The sequence below is a fragment of the Maylandia zebra genome, linkage group LG19, assembly GCF_041146795.1.
Source record: "Maylandia zebra isolate NMK-2024a linkage group LG19, Mzebra_GT3a, whole genome shotgun sequence".
In the NCBI taxonomy this organism is placed as follows: Eukaryota; Metazoa; Chordata; class Actinopteri; order Cichliformes; family Cichlidae; genus Maylandia; species Maylandia zebra.
In genome coordinates this window covers 19,953,607-19,967,251 of record NC_135185.1, presented here as the reverse complement: position 1 = coordinate 19,967,251, position 13,645 = coordinate 19,953,607, and the positions used below count along the sequence as shown (strand labels likewise).

Here is a 13,645-nt window from a genome sequence, read left to right as displayed (position 1 = left end):
GGCTTGGGTCCAAATGTAATCTTTCCCATACTAAAGTCCTTTATCTTTAGCTTGCAGATGACGACACTGAAGTGTCATTGTCCGATCGTGAGCTGGAGCTAGATGAGCATTGTGATTTGTCCAGTCTGCCGTGGAGTGAACGTTTGGGGGATGGCTTCCTGTCGCCTCTGCCGTCCTCCGGTCGCTCAGCTTCCTTGGCTGCCCAGCTCCGGACTGAGCGCTCGGGCAGAGACACCCCAGCAAGCGTGGACTCCATTCCCCTGGAATGGGACCACGACTACGACCTGAGCCGTGGGCTTGAGAGTGCAAGCAGGGCTCTCAGAGAGCAGCAGAGTGAAGAGGGAGACTTCCTTCAGCGTCCTGCCTCAGGCTTGTCAGGTAGGTTCCCATACCAGTGCAAAACTATGCTTGAAATTTAAGAGATTTTTCAGAATAATAACTTTTCTTTATCACTGTTAGCTGTTAAAAAAACGTTAGAAGAGCGATATCTTAAACGACTGTGCCTCTGCATCTTTTGAGAAGTCCAAAAAATGACATCAAAAGTTCCCATAGGGGACAGAAAAACACATAAGGAACACAAGAAAGTTAGTGAAGGGTTTATCTGTGACTGATTACATTATGGCGAGGATTTTCTTGGTGCCGTTGAATACCAGGATAATCAGTTCACTGAGTCATTCTGAAGCCCACTGCTAAATGTATGTACTGTATAATGTTTCTTCCAGATGTAGTGATCCCAGAGAGCCCTGAGGCCTTTGTTAAACTAACAGAACAAACACTGAGGTCTTCCACTGGTAGGCAACAGCAGACCCCAGCATGCCACATGTGTTTGGGGCCAGAAATAACAGACACACTCTGAGTGATGAAACACTAGTAGTCTGTTCACCAGCTTGGAATTTGATTTGTGTTCATTTCTTCTCTTAAACACACTTTGGGCACAAATGGCAACACTTTCTAACCCTGGGGAATAGGGTCAATTCCATTTTTATTCCTTCTATTCACTTGTTCTGCTTTGGGCTCTAATTCAGCAGAACAGAAATGGAATTCAGCCTAACCCTTCTTTCTAACTAGCTTTATTCATTTTTTTAACTTGACTTGTTCTTTGTAGCTAACCTGTTTGGATTTGTTGATTTGCATGTTTTTTTTCTTTCTTTGAAAGAAATGTATTGATTCTTATAGAAGGGACTGCAGATTTGTTTAGACGTCTCACGAAAAGGCAAATCACATAAAAAACACGGGGTTTAAATGTATTATTTCAAATCAGGGATGCAGCTCCCGATGCAAAGGGCCACAAAGGGAGTGCTGTGATTTGTGACAAAAGGCCAGAACAAACAATCTGCATTCCTGTCTACTTCTCATTTTTCGCTCTCCACATTTTATTTTTCTTAAATCAGGGGGGCTTACCTTCTTTTCTGATGTTAAACATGTTTCATAAATATATTATGGAAATATAATCAGCTAATATTGTGTTAACAGGGGAGGTTGCTGCTGCAGACTCTCATATACACCCTCTGGATGTCAGCCGTTTCCACCTGCAACAAACGGACAGCAGCCGCAGCCGCACTTCTGCAAGCACAGAAACGGACTCTTCATACATGGGATATGTATGTGTTACTCATATTACGCTTAGAGCTCAGAACAATCTATTCTTTAAAGCTTTTCTGCTCTGGACTGTACATTTAACTGCAATTAATTCTGCTTTGTCTATTTGAATGCTGCTGTTGTTTATTTTTGCTCACATTTTTTTAATAATCTATTTTCTCCTCGCAGAACTCACTTGGTTCTTCAGTTTAACAATATTTTTTCCAATTTTGAAATAGTCAGTATAATCCTGTTACACTGCCTGCAATAACCAGTCTTTTAACTGCTCTGTAGCTGCGACTGATGGGCGAGTGTCGTGGAAGTATTGACACAGTGAGGAGGATGGGCTCTGAGCTGAAGGAGGAAGAGGATACGGTGTCTGGACTGGCAGATCCCAGCAGCTCAGAGTCCCAGACTTCAGGTAATACCTATAACTATCCCCCATCTTAAATAAGCATTTAATTTATGTTAATTTATGCTTGTTAAAGAAAAAAATATGAATTATCCATTGGGCTACAGTGCTGGTAAATTCAGTTAACATAATCTTTTTGGTCTCACATCCATCAATCTAGGAGTGATTGAGCGCTGGGAGCTCCTGCAGGCTCAGGACCTCAGCAAGGAGATGAGAACAAAGCAGAACGAGCAGCAGTGGCAGCAGCTGAACTCTGACCTGAACAAAATCTTGACTTGGCTGGGAGAGACAGAGGAAGAGCTGGAGCAGCAGCGTAGACTGGAGCTTGGCACGGACATCCAGACGATTGAGCTGCGTATCAAAAAGCTCAAGGTACAGGTTTTTTTTAGTAGTAAAGTCCCTATTTTTTACTTTTTTATTACTCTGCTTGTTATTTTCTTACTTGAATACTTATAAATATATACCTTATAGTCTTTATTCCTGCTGTTTCCTTGTTTTGTCATCAAATTGGGAATTTTTTGCATTACTTGTGCGTCACCATGGACATGCGTGTTTGTCTGCAGGAGCTGCAGAAGGCGTATGACAAGCGCAAAGCTATAGTGCTTTCCATCAACTTGTGCAGTGCGGAGTTTCTGCATTCGGAGACAGACGAGTCCCGAGAGCTACAAGGCAAACTGAAAGACATGAACAACCACTGGGATAAACTCGGCAGCGCGCTGGAGGAATGGAGGTCTTCGTTACAGGAAGCTCTGATGCAGTGTCAAGTGAGTGCTGATCAAGTCGGACTGTTTGAACAGATCGACTTGCTCATGAGTATGAATATCCTTCTATGATATGCTAGTTGGGTCTTCACCTTCCCAAATTTCATCTGATCAATAGGAATTTCATGAGATGAGTCACGGTCTGCTGCTCTGGCTGGAAAACATCGATCGCAGGAGGAATGAGGTGGTTCCCATTGATCCCATCCAGGACAGTGATACTCTCCATGAGCATCACAAAACACTCACGGTACCAAACTGTCACACTCTTAAACTTAAGTGCGTCTTTCCGTGTTACTTCCATAAATCCACTCTGTAAAAGGTTTCTTTTTTGAATGTATCGCTTAAATTTTCTCTCCAGCAAATCCGCCAGGAGCTGCTAGACTCACAGCTTAAAGTTGCTTCACTACAAGACATGTCCCTCCAGTTGCTGGTCAACTCGCAGGGCAGTGATTGCTTGGAGGCTAAGGAGAAGGTTCACGTCATAGGAAACCGCCTAAAACTCCTGCTAAAGGAAGTAACCCGAGACCTCAGAGAGCTGGCCAAGATTCTGGACATCACAAGCAGTCAACAGGTAGAGCGTCAGTCACTTGTGTACCTGTCATGTGTTACCTGAACACCTTTCTTTTATATTCACCTGCATTTAAAAAGTCAAAAAGCATTTGACAGAAACATTTTCAATTTCTTCCATCGTCAGATTTTTTTAAAAACAGAATTTTCAAGTTTAAAGTGGTTTTTGTAAAAATAAAATAAAATAAAATGAATACATTTGGCTATAATCTAAAAAAAAAGCTCAAAAAAGAAAGAACTGTGAAACGCAGACAGGCTGAAAATTCACAGGTTCATATTCAGTGATATTTCATTAGTCACAAATGTGTTACTCACACCGTTAATGTACAATATTAGCAAAGGTGGGGAGCAAACTTGTGATGGTGCAATTTGCCAGAATCTTGTAAGTGTGTAATCGTTTTACATTTTTAGCTCTCATGTGGAGCATATTTTTGCACTGAATAAAAAATATCATATTTGCAAATAAACGATTGTTTCAGCACAGGATACACTTAATTTTACTTGAGTGTATTATATTGTTTGGCTGTGTCCTTCAGTTAGATTTTTTTAAGTACTAATCACCTGCCAACCACTCTGTGTAGTCTGTGGCCACATTTAGAAAAGGGGTCACTATTTGCTTAACTCTCACCTGCTTTGTCTCTCTTTGTATCTGCGATTGTTTTCAACATCAGGATCTTTCCTCTTGGTCGTCTGCTGATGAGCTGGACACGTCTGGCTCCCTCAGTCCTGTATCAGGAAGGAGTACTCCCAGTCACAGACGATCGGTAATGTTTATCTCTACCTGTACATGCTGCTATATGAGAACCAGGTGTTTGGAAACCCCTAAGACACATAGAGTAAATGCCCCAAATGCCCCAGTGAAGGCCAGATTCACCCCTGTCATCCCAAGATCTCTCCTCACGCTCTTCAAATCTTTCTCCACCTCCACAGCCAGCGTTACGCTCCCTCCCTCTGGATTTTGAACTTTTTTCCAGCCTTTTGCTCTTCTTGCATGTTGTCAATCTCCAGACAGTCTCCTGAGATTTCCTCCTTTCTAACTTTTCTACTTCTTCCTTCCTTTTCTTGGCAGGCTTTTTAGCTCTGCCCAGTTTGTTTCTTTTTCTCTTCCAGTATTTCTGAAACCCTTTTCTTTTTCTCAGACTTCCCTTAAATTTCTTCTCACTGTAGATACGTTTCGATCCTCGTAGTATTATAGCTAGGATTACTGGCTATTGTGCAGCTGCTTAATTTCAAGTGTAGCATAGAACTTGTTGCTGGTTTAATGAGCAAGCATGGCATCAACAACAGCAATGAGAAAGCATTATTTTCTCATTATTCAACTGTACATCAGTCCAAATAAGCATGTCCCTGCTTATACTATGTGTATGTTACTAAATGTCCTTGTTCCAAAGAGATTCATGCATCACATTGCATAATTGTAGCAGTCCCTTTATTGCACTCCCAAGCTGAAGCAATTCAAAGTAGTTGTGCACTGTGAAGAGCCAGATTCCTTATTATAACAGGTTACAAAATCAGTCACTTTCACGTATGATTTTGTTGCTGCTCTTCTTTCATTTTGGGTTTTCTTTTCATCAATAGCTTTGTCTTGATTTGCCTGGACTTAAACATACTTTCTTTCTTTTACCTCCCCCCCCCCTGTTCATTGCAAACAGCAACGGGGCAAATGTAGTCTGTCACAGCCTGGACCCTCTGTGAGCAGTCCACACCACAGGTACCTTTCTGTTGGTTTCTAGCACACCCAGAAGATAATGGAACTCAGCAGCCCATGATGCACTTGGAGATCAGTTGATTTCAGCTTTGAAATGAAACACTTAAGGAACAAATATTCAGAATTTCAGCTTTTAACACTCGTGCCAGAATAGCAGCTCATGATAATGAATTCCATCATCTTCTGTAAGTCTAGATGCTCTGTGTAGGCTAGGCGATCAGGTGAGTGGTAGCCCACGCATCCGAGACAGGAGTTTCACAAGGAAAGGTGCAAGGCCTCCTCTCTGCCAATGTCCTTGGCTGCTTAATATTGCTAACCAGAGGGCGTTTCTTATGAATAACACAAATATTTCTCTATATCTAACTTCCTCGCTGATACTGAGCGCACACACACACCCTTTTGCTCTCAAATTGCCGAGCCAGTAAATGTCTGCAATGAACAATGCAAAGGCCGCTCTCTTCCTCTCTTGCGCTGATTCTCTCTCTTGTGTGTTACATTTCTTCTCCCTCTGCTGCTGCTATCTCACTGAGTATCCACCATCTCCCCCCCCTCAGTCTGTCATCTGTGAGTCTTGCCTCTCAGGTCTCCATTTGGGAAATGGTAAAGGGGCACTTTCGGTAAAAACACAGGGCAGCTCGAGTCACTTTGTTCATGCATTCTGGGATTGAGGGAAAAATACATTTAGAGAGCAAAGCAGCCTTGATTTTTCTTAATTGAAATACATTCTGAATACTTTATTTTTTACAATACATACATATGTAAACCCCTATATTACTGCTTTCAACTGACCGTGTCTTCTAACTTTTTGAGGCTATAAGAAGACAGTATTACTGAGGGTGATGGTGACAGAAAAATGACACATTACTACTCATAGTATGACATTTTGTGAATTTGCTTATTTCCTTATGTTTCTTTTTTGGACGTGGAAGCAGTTGGAAACAGCCAGCGTGTCTGGCTCTTTCCTCCTCCTCCCAGTGTCCATGCTAAACTAGGCTCTCTCCCAGCTTCATCTTAACATCTTAATTCACAAAGGGATTTCAGTCATCTCATCTAACTCTAAATCTAGAAAGTGAACTGGATTTCCCAAACTGTTGATTTAAGAAAACGCAGCTAACTACCAGGGTCAAAGATGCTGTTTCTAATTGCCGTGCTCTTCCCGCCTCCGTTTGCTTTGCATTTTTTAACAGGACACAAACTTTCAAAGACTCCATTGTTATATGAATAAAAAGAGTATTCTCAAATTCAGCTGTTACTTGCAGCATGCCGTTTGCCTTTTACTCTAACGCCTTTTGCAAAGAAATGCAAGCTCTCGTATTAAATGTCTTTGTCTGGCACAGGATTGCAGAATGTATGCCGTGAAAACTGTTTTGTGACCGTATTCGTACTTGTGTTGATCCACCCCAGTCTCAGTCAGCATGTAGATCACAATGTTAAACATTGTCTAACATTGCTTTACACTGTGTTGGCAATGTCTTTCAAACACAGCATGGTGCTTACATCCACTGTCGCTGGACTGAGATCTTATTTGGATTGAAACTATGCAGACAACATTAAAACAGTTAAGAGTGGGGAGAGAAGGATATTAAATTAGGATCATTTTTAAAGGGAAGTTTGTTTATTGGATTAGACTAATTTGATTTGTTTGTAATTTTTACTATTTCTGTAGCAAAGAGAAGCAGTTTTGTACATGTAAGATTGGTTTATTATATTGCCGTGGAAGTACAACAGTGTTTCCAACAAAGACGGGAGTATGTGCAAAATGTAAATAAAATAAAAATGCAATGATCATTTAAACTCAATTATATTTAATATAAAGAAATCAAATGATGAAATGCATGTAAATTGATTTTTAAAATTCGGTTCTATGTTTTTATATATGTTCAGTCAATTTTGAAAGCAGCCCCATGTTTCAAATTGGTGGTGCAGGGCATGTTTATAATTGTGATCAAGAGTTTTTAGTGAGTATCACCCAAACTGTCTCTACTACAGAGACTGTGGTTTTGCTAAAATAAACAAGGCTAGCTGATATCTAGATGGCAGCATGTGTTGCTTCAAAACCTGCATTTATCTTTTTTCATTTATCCTGTATCTTTCTTCACAGATGGTCAAGTTATAAAAGCTACATCTACTGTTATTATCATATAATAGATGTTGGCTCATGTTCTCTTTATGCCAAAGGACCAACTATCCATCATTTCCATGAAGAAATTCAGACTTTGATTGGTTAGACTATAGTATAAGTTACAATTTAAAGAACTCTGTTCCAGCATGTTACATGTTTTGGATGGAAGCTTGTTTCTGTCACTGAAAAAAATCATTTCAGAGTCAAAAGCTCGAGTTATTGTCTGAAACTTCGACTGATTAACGCAAGCTTGAAATTAAGAAAAGTAACTGGAAATTTAGACATAGGTCTGCCAATTCTTTTAATTAATTAAAAAAAACCCTTTAATTGATAATTAATTTAGGTTGGGTTTAAATGATTTAAAATCCATTGCATTCTGCTTTTATATACATTCAGGCCACAGTCTTTTTGGAAACACATTTGCAGTAGTGCAGATGAGAAGGAGATTTTAAAAGTCTATAATCCATAGTTGTGTTTGACTAATCCTGTTTTTGCTGGGCTGTGAATGTTTGTGTTTGTGTGAGCAGGCCTCACAGCGACGCTGGATCCGCTTCCTTCCCTTCTGACTCGGAGACACGATCATCTCGTAGGTCCTCGTTTCTGTGGCGCGTCTTCTGGGTCGCACTGCCTCTCCAGCTCTTCCTGCTCCTGTTAGTGGTTTTTGCCTTTCTGCTGCCAATGTCTGAGGAGGACTACTGTGCTCAGTCCAACAACTTTGCTCATTCCTTCTACCCGATGCTGAGCTACACCAACGGACCGCCTCCAGTGTAGATGGACGTAAAAACCACTGATGTTTAGTATTCTTGAGCCAGAATGACCTTAGTGGGATTCATGTTGATATCCTTGAAACGGTTAATCACGTTGGGAGCAAAAACAAATCCTGCTCGTCCATTTTTACTGCAGAATAACAGCTGCCATCTACAGTTAATATCTTTGTGTGTAGCACATAGGATCAAGCATCTCACTATGTTACTCTGTGTAATGCTGTGTCAGTTAATTTGCATTTTTGGTGTAACGGATCTGGAGGTTTCTGCCCACAGTGGACATCTGCTGGATAAACGACGTGTCGACTCAGTGGTGTAAACATGACGTAACTTCTCTCAAGCCGATAGCACCAAAGTTAAACGCTGAAATATAGCCTGTGAATTTGCTTGTAACTAAAAGTTTGTAAACAGCAAAAACATTTAATATATCTTACATTGCAATTATTTTTTTACCTGTATTTTGGCATGCAGTTTTAATCTTTGCTTTTACTTACTTACATCCATCGTTGTGTCTGTGGTAATCGGTCCATTTTTAACTTGAACCACATGGATTCATGCAAGAGTCATTTAAGCCAAGTCAAGTGAATTTAATATCCAAGTCAGACGCAACGCAGGAGTTTAACCTTTAACAGTCATCCATGGTCTTTATACATTCTGCTGTTTTATTTTTTCAGGATATGAAATATGTCTTTAAGATTGAGAAATATGACCAATAGAATTATTGCATATTTTATAAGACTGTGAGTTCAGTATCAAATGTATAACAGTCGAGAGTTATTTAACATATGTATATAATGCAAAAAGAAATAATATGAGAAATGTATGTATATGCGACTCTCAAAAACAATGAATGCCAAACCTTCATTCTAAAAGTTGTCATTTTATTTGTGAGTTAGCATTTTTAATATTTCACCCTTTGTGCATCATACTTATATTGATCTTCCCATGAAAACACAAATATAAAAAAACTTTTAAATTGTTATTTTATGTTTCAAAAGTAATTAATATCTCTACTATTTCTCAACATTTCAACTTATTTTTGGTATGAATGGAGTGAATACATTTTAAGTTTCGTGAGATCTGCAGGTGGTAACATCCAGGTTGGAGCCATCAGATAGTTCTTGGACTTGTTGCAGGTGAGGTCTCTGGTGAGTCGAGTAGTGCCGGGGTATGTTAACATGATGATGAAGGTGGTGACGGTGACAATGGCCATGAAGAAGGGTTTCAAGTAATTTGATGATTTCATAATTTGGAAGAGCCAACGCTGTGGCATCCAGGCCCAACGTTTGAGAAACCAGCATGCGGAAATCCACCAACTGAAAAAAGAAACTTACCTGGTTCAAAAGTTTTCAGAAATCTTGTGACCTTTCCTTTATTTATATTAACAAACAACATTAAATGAGCTCTATGACCGCTAACAAACATCTGCTGTGCAAGGTCATGAGATGTGGATGAAAGCATGGTAAACAAGTTTTCCTATTTGTCGTTTGACTCTTACCTCTCTCTGCCTCTGAGACAGCTGAGCAAGGCTCTGTCTGAGGGTGAGGAGTTCCTGTAGGTCGTCTCTTGTCTTCTTCTCTTGGCTTTGCAGGTCTGAGCTAACTGCGCTCAGCTTTTTCTCCACCTTTGCCTTCTCATCCGCCACCAGATTCAGCTTCTTTTTCTGCTCCTGCATGGTCTGAGTCTGTTGCGCGACTTTCAGCTTGGCATTTTAGGCACAGCAGAGACTCGAGTGAGCGTCGGGTTTTAGTAAAACAAGAGTGACTTTATTTAATTATGTCAAATTATTAATCTAAGATACTCTGATACTTTGAAAGCATGCATTGATTGCATATGCATATGATTCAATGACCCACCAACCCATGCCCCAAAATTAACACAAATACACAAAACATTATGAAGTGAAAATCCCTCTGGAGTGAATTTGGGCCCAAACCCTTCTCCCCTCTACCTTGAGCTCGCTGGTATGGGAGAGCTGGGCCTTGAGCTCAGTGTTGGAAAGTTTGGTTGCTTTCAGTTCACTTTGAAGACACTCCAGTTTTTTCTGCAGCCTCGCAGCCTGCAGTTGTGCATCATTTTGTTCCGCAGCCAATGCTGATCGGGTCTTCTTCTCCTCCTCCAGCTCTGAAACCTTTTTCCTCAGTAGTTGGATGTGGAGTCCTTTGCTCTCTATTTGTTCCTTCTGTGATTTCAACTACAGGGAATGGGAATATTTTAAATCAACTGTATACATTTTTTTAAGCTGCGTTTGTGCATTTAGAGGTAAATTATCTGCTTGTTCAGCACCACTCTCCACTTGTATAAACTTGTGAATGATAAAAACAAAAAACAAACAAAAAAACTACCTTCCGTTGTAAGCTGTAAGTCAGACTTTTACTCTCAACTAAAGCAGTTCCCTCTTGTCTAACAAGTTGTTCGGCACGTGACAGAATGAATTTTAGCTTCATTTCGAAGTCAAGATCAATGTCAAAGTCCTCAACCTTCATCGTCTTGGACAGCTGCTCCAAGAATTCCTCATACTGTTAAAAAAAAGAGACAAATCATAGGAATGTGTCGCTATACCAACCTGTATCTGTAACTTATATGCTTAGTCACATGACTTTACTCACATCCTGTTTGCTGTGTTGCAATCGGTCACAATGCATGTCTGCTGTCAGCAGTTCGGCCTCCAGACATTGCAGTCTTCCCCTCAGGTCTTGGACTTGCTGCTCTGCAAGCTGAGCCCTCTGTTGTGCAATGTGATGAAGCTCTGTCTGCTCATTCAGCTTTTCAGAAACACAACACAGCCTCATTTCCACCTCTGGCAAGCTCTGAAAGACCAGCATAGTGAAAATGTGTGGTAACATAAACTATTGTGTGCACACTCCTTTTTATCTTACAGCTGGACTAAGTCCTTGACAGATGGAACAGGAAGAGTTAACATAAAGATACAAGTAACTGCATCAATTGCTGTGCTTTGGGACATATTCTTCTACTTTACAGAGTTATCCAGTCGATGTAGTTATTAGTCTGCAAATTAAAATAAAAAAAATATTTAGCTGTATTGCAAGTAGGGATGGGTATCGAAAACCGGTTCTTGCTGAGAACCGGTTCCCACTGTTTCAATTCCTTGGAATCGTTTGCCATTTTTGCAAACGATTCCCTTATCGATTCCAGTCGCCCCGAATGACGTCACCACGTTGCGGAGCGTCATTTACCTGGCAGGAAACACGGCGCCTAAGCGGCTCAAACGCTCAAAAGTTTGATTATACTTTATGAGAACCGATGACAACAGGGCAACTTGCAAAGTAGATATTTCATTTAAGGGAGGAAACACTACGAATATGCAAAAGCATTTGCTCACAAAACACGCGATGACACGCGTTTTTAATTCCGCTCCGGACTCGTGACTCTCAACCCAGCAGCAGCGCTAACGTTTGCACGTCCTCTCCCGTTAATGCGGCAGGTAAATAATCAACTAACAGTGCATATTATGTTAGCGCAATCTGCCTTATTCCAAAACCTGCCATTACTGTACATGTAGGTGACCATGATGAGAGAGACAGACAGAGTCTGGCTGGCGCTCGCTGGTAGTTCTCGCTGCAGTCTACCGGTAGCGTCTCCTTTCAGGCCAGGATAGACTAATGTCACCGAGCAGTGTCTAAGTTTGTGGTCAAAGGCTTGCACCCATTTGCCACAGCAGATGCCCCCGATTTTTGGTAAGTGAATGTGTTTAATTGTGGGCAGGGACATTACTGGATATTCTTGTGTAATTGCCACAGAACAATTTATGTTATACTTTGTTATTGCTACAGAAGAATGTTGCAGCTTTAAGGCAGGGATGACTCCTGGAGTTGCTTTCTCACTGCATATGCTTTATTTCACAATCAGATCGATTCGATAACAAAAACATACAGCAGCTCCTCTCCTACTCCTAGCCCTTCGCTGCGGTGGAAAAAAGAACGACTTCAATCCCCTTCAAGGAACATACGTACAAAATAGTTTTCCTGATACACCAATGGGGCGTTCAATGCCATCTTGTAAATATGAGTACTCTGGCAGAGTAACAGTTCAAATGAAAAATACACCAGAACAAACAAGCAAACAAAAAAAGAAGTGTGGGGTACCTTTGAACCAATGAACAAAGTATAACAATTTATACTTTTTAACATAACCCGACCCCGTCAATATGTGATATGTCTCACAAGAATATTTATTTTATTATTTTACATTTACAATTTTTTTTCCTGGGGACCCTGTGACACCCCATTGAAGAGCCGTAGGCTGGATCTCTCAAGATCTCACTGTTGGGTTTGTAAGGCCATGTTACTCCTAAATTTCTATCTTGTTCAAAGAGAAGATATAAAACAAAGCTCTGAGCTAATCGACCTTAGTGTTCTCCTTTTTAAAAAAAAAAAAAGAATCGATAAGAGAATCGATAAAGAATCGAATCGTTAAACAGAATCGAAAATGGAATCGGAATCGTTAAAATCTTATCAATACCCATCCCTAATTGCAAGTATTGAGATTAAAGTGCTACCTGCATGCTTATTGGTAAAAAAAAAAAATCAACCAGTATGTTTCATTTTACACAAGTAACTGATCATTCATGACATATAGCGATTAACAAAAAGTAATCCTAATAGCTAAAATACAATGTGATTTATAATTGTCAGCAAATGTGTTGTTTGGCTGGAGCCACATTTGCACCTTGGAGAACAAATTTAGCTTTAAAGCAGCTTTTAAGCATTTTTTGTTGGAAATCCCAACGTTCCTCACCTTATTGCAGAGGTTATCCAGTGTCTGTAGAACATCTCTCTCCGTGGGCAGGATGACGTCCTCACACCTCTTCTCCAGAAGGCCGACCAACGTTTCCAAGAATGCCTGCAGCTTGCTCTCAGCTTCTTGGATCCTTCTTTCAAGCTCCTCCACCTGGTTCTCCAGACAGTGTGACTCTCGCCTGGCTGCCTCTATTACTCTCTTACTGGCCTCAAGTCTTTCAGTTAGGGTCTGCTTCTCCATCTCGACACTTCTTCTCCCAACAGCCAGACCATCAAGCTCCTAAATGACATACAAACACCACAACAATAGGGCAATTTTAGCAGTTACTCCTAAAGTAATAAAATCTTTAAATTAACAATTTCGTACAGAAGTCAGTAGTTTTTACACAACGCTACTAAATCCTTTAGTTCGTGGGTTAAGCCGTCCAGACATGTGAAATCTTGTACTGTAAAGTAACTACTCTTTTAAGTTGTGTATATACCACTTTGAGTGAATCAAGTGCTGCTACACTGCTTGCAGCCTTCCTCCTCTCTTGGTCCAGCTCTGCCACCAGCCTCAGCACCGTCTCTCTGCTGGCTTTGCACTCCACCTCACTGGACTTCACACTCTCTTCTAAAACAGCAACCCTCATCTTCAGCCTCTCCTTCTCATTGCACTGTTAATTACAGAGGTTGAAGAAAGGTACTAAATAGTTATTAAATGTTTTTTTTAATCTATTTTTAAAAGTTGCCAACATAGGAATCAATTTAGTTTTTTCCTCCGCTATGACTGAATTCAGTAGACATTTAAAATATTTTAAGGCCTACCTCGTTAGAGTTTTCCATAACTCCAAATAAGAGAGGTGAGAAGTGAACTTTAAGTAGATGTTGCCTCTGTTTTAAGAAGTCTCCTGGCAACAGCAAACACAGGCTCAGTCAGAAGGGGGCGATGTAGCTGAGCCTGTCAGGCATCAACTCGTTTATCAAGTTGGTG

At 40.5% G+C, this 13,645-nt stretch overlaps 2 protein-coding genes across 10 annotated transcripts in view; one reads left to right on the top strand and one right to left on the bottom strand.

Annotated features, from left to right (window-relative positions):
* Positions 1-8,776, top strand: part of syne1b (spectrin repeat containing, nuclear envelope 1b) — a 75,203-nt gene extending 66,427 nt beyond the window's left edge. For 7 of the 9 annotated variants that reach the window (XM_012921939.5, XM_012921944.4, XM_012921943.4 and 4 more), the window contains 11 exons: positions 51-378; positions 723-791; positions 1,474-1,601; positions 1,873-1,999; positions 2,151-2,362; positions 2,554-2,754; positions 2,870-2,998; positions 3,110-3,322; positions 3,990-4,082; positions 4,971-5,029; positions 7,676-8,776. In XM_012921939.5, coding sequence (XP_012777393.3) covers positions 51-378; positions 723-791; positions 1,474-1,601; positions 1,873-1,999; positions 2,151-2,362; positions 2,554-2,754; positions 2,870-2,998; positions 3,110-3,322; positions 3,990-4,082; positions 4,971-5,029; positions 7,676-7,919 — 1,803 coding nt within the window. In that variant the 3' untranslated portion in view covers positions 7,920-8,776. The remainder of the gene's footprint in view (positions 1-50; positions 379-722; positions 792-1,473; positions 1,602-1,872; positions 2,000-2,150; positions 2,363-2,553; positions 2,755-2,869; positions 2,999-3,109; positions 3,323-3,989; positions 4,083-4,970; positions 5,030-7,675) is intronic. The other 2 variants (XM_012921947.4, XM_012921956.4) reach the window with 2 other exon arrangements.
* A 953-nt stretch (positions 8,777-9,729) lies between these two features.
* ccdc170 (coiled-coil domain containing 170) lies at positions 9,730-13,549 on the bottom strand. The gene is made up of 6 exons (XM_004540131.4): positions 13,480-13,549; positions 13,155-13,328; positions 12,671-12,952; positions 10,522-10,722; positions 10,258-10,431; positions 9,730-10,106 (listed from the first exon to the last, which is right to left on the bottom strand). Exons 1-6 carry the CDS (start codon positions 13,495-13,497, stop codon positions 9,807-9,809), a joined length of 1,149 nt encoding a protein of 382 aa, XP_004540188.3. The 5' UTR covers positions 13,498-13,549; the 3' UTR covers positions 9,730-9,806.
* Positions 13,550-13,645: the final 96 nt, after the last annotated feature.

Bases quoted from the DNA above. Each gene is read 5' to 3' on its own strand.
- ccdc170 (XM_004540131.4), bottom strand. The intron at 10,432-10,521 runs GTGAGTAAAGTC...TTTTTTTAACAG, and splicing joins TGCAACACAGCAAACAGGAT to TATGAGGAATTCTTGGAGCA. The intron at 10,107-10,257 runs GTAGTTTTTTTG...CATTCCCTGTAG, and splicing joins CTTACAGCTTACAACGGAAG to TTGAAATCACAGAAGGAACA.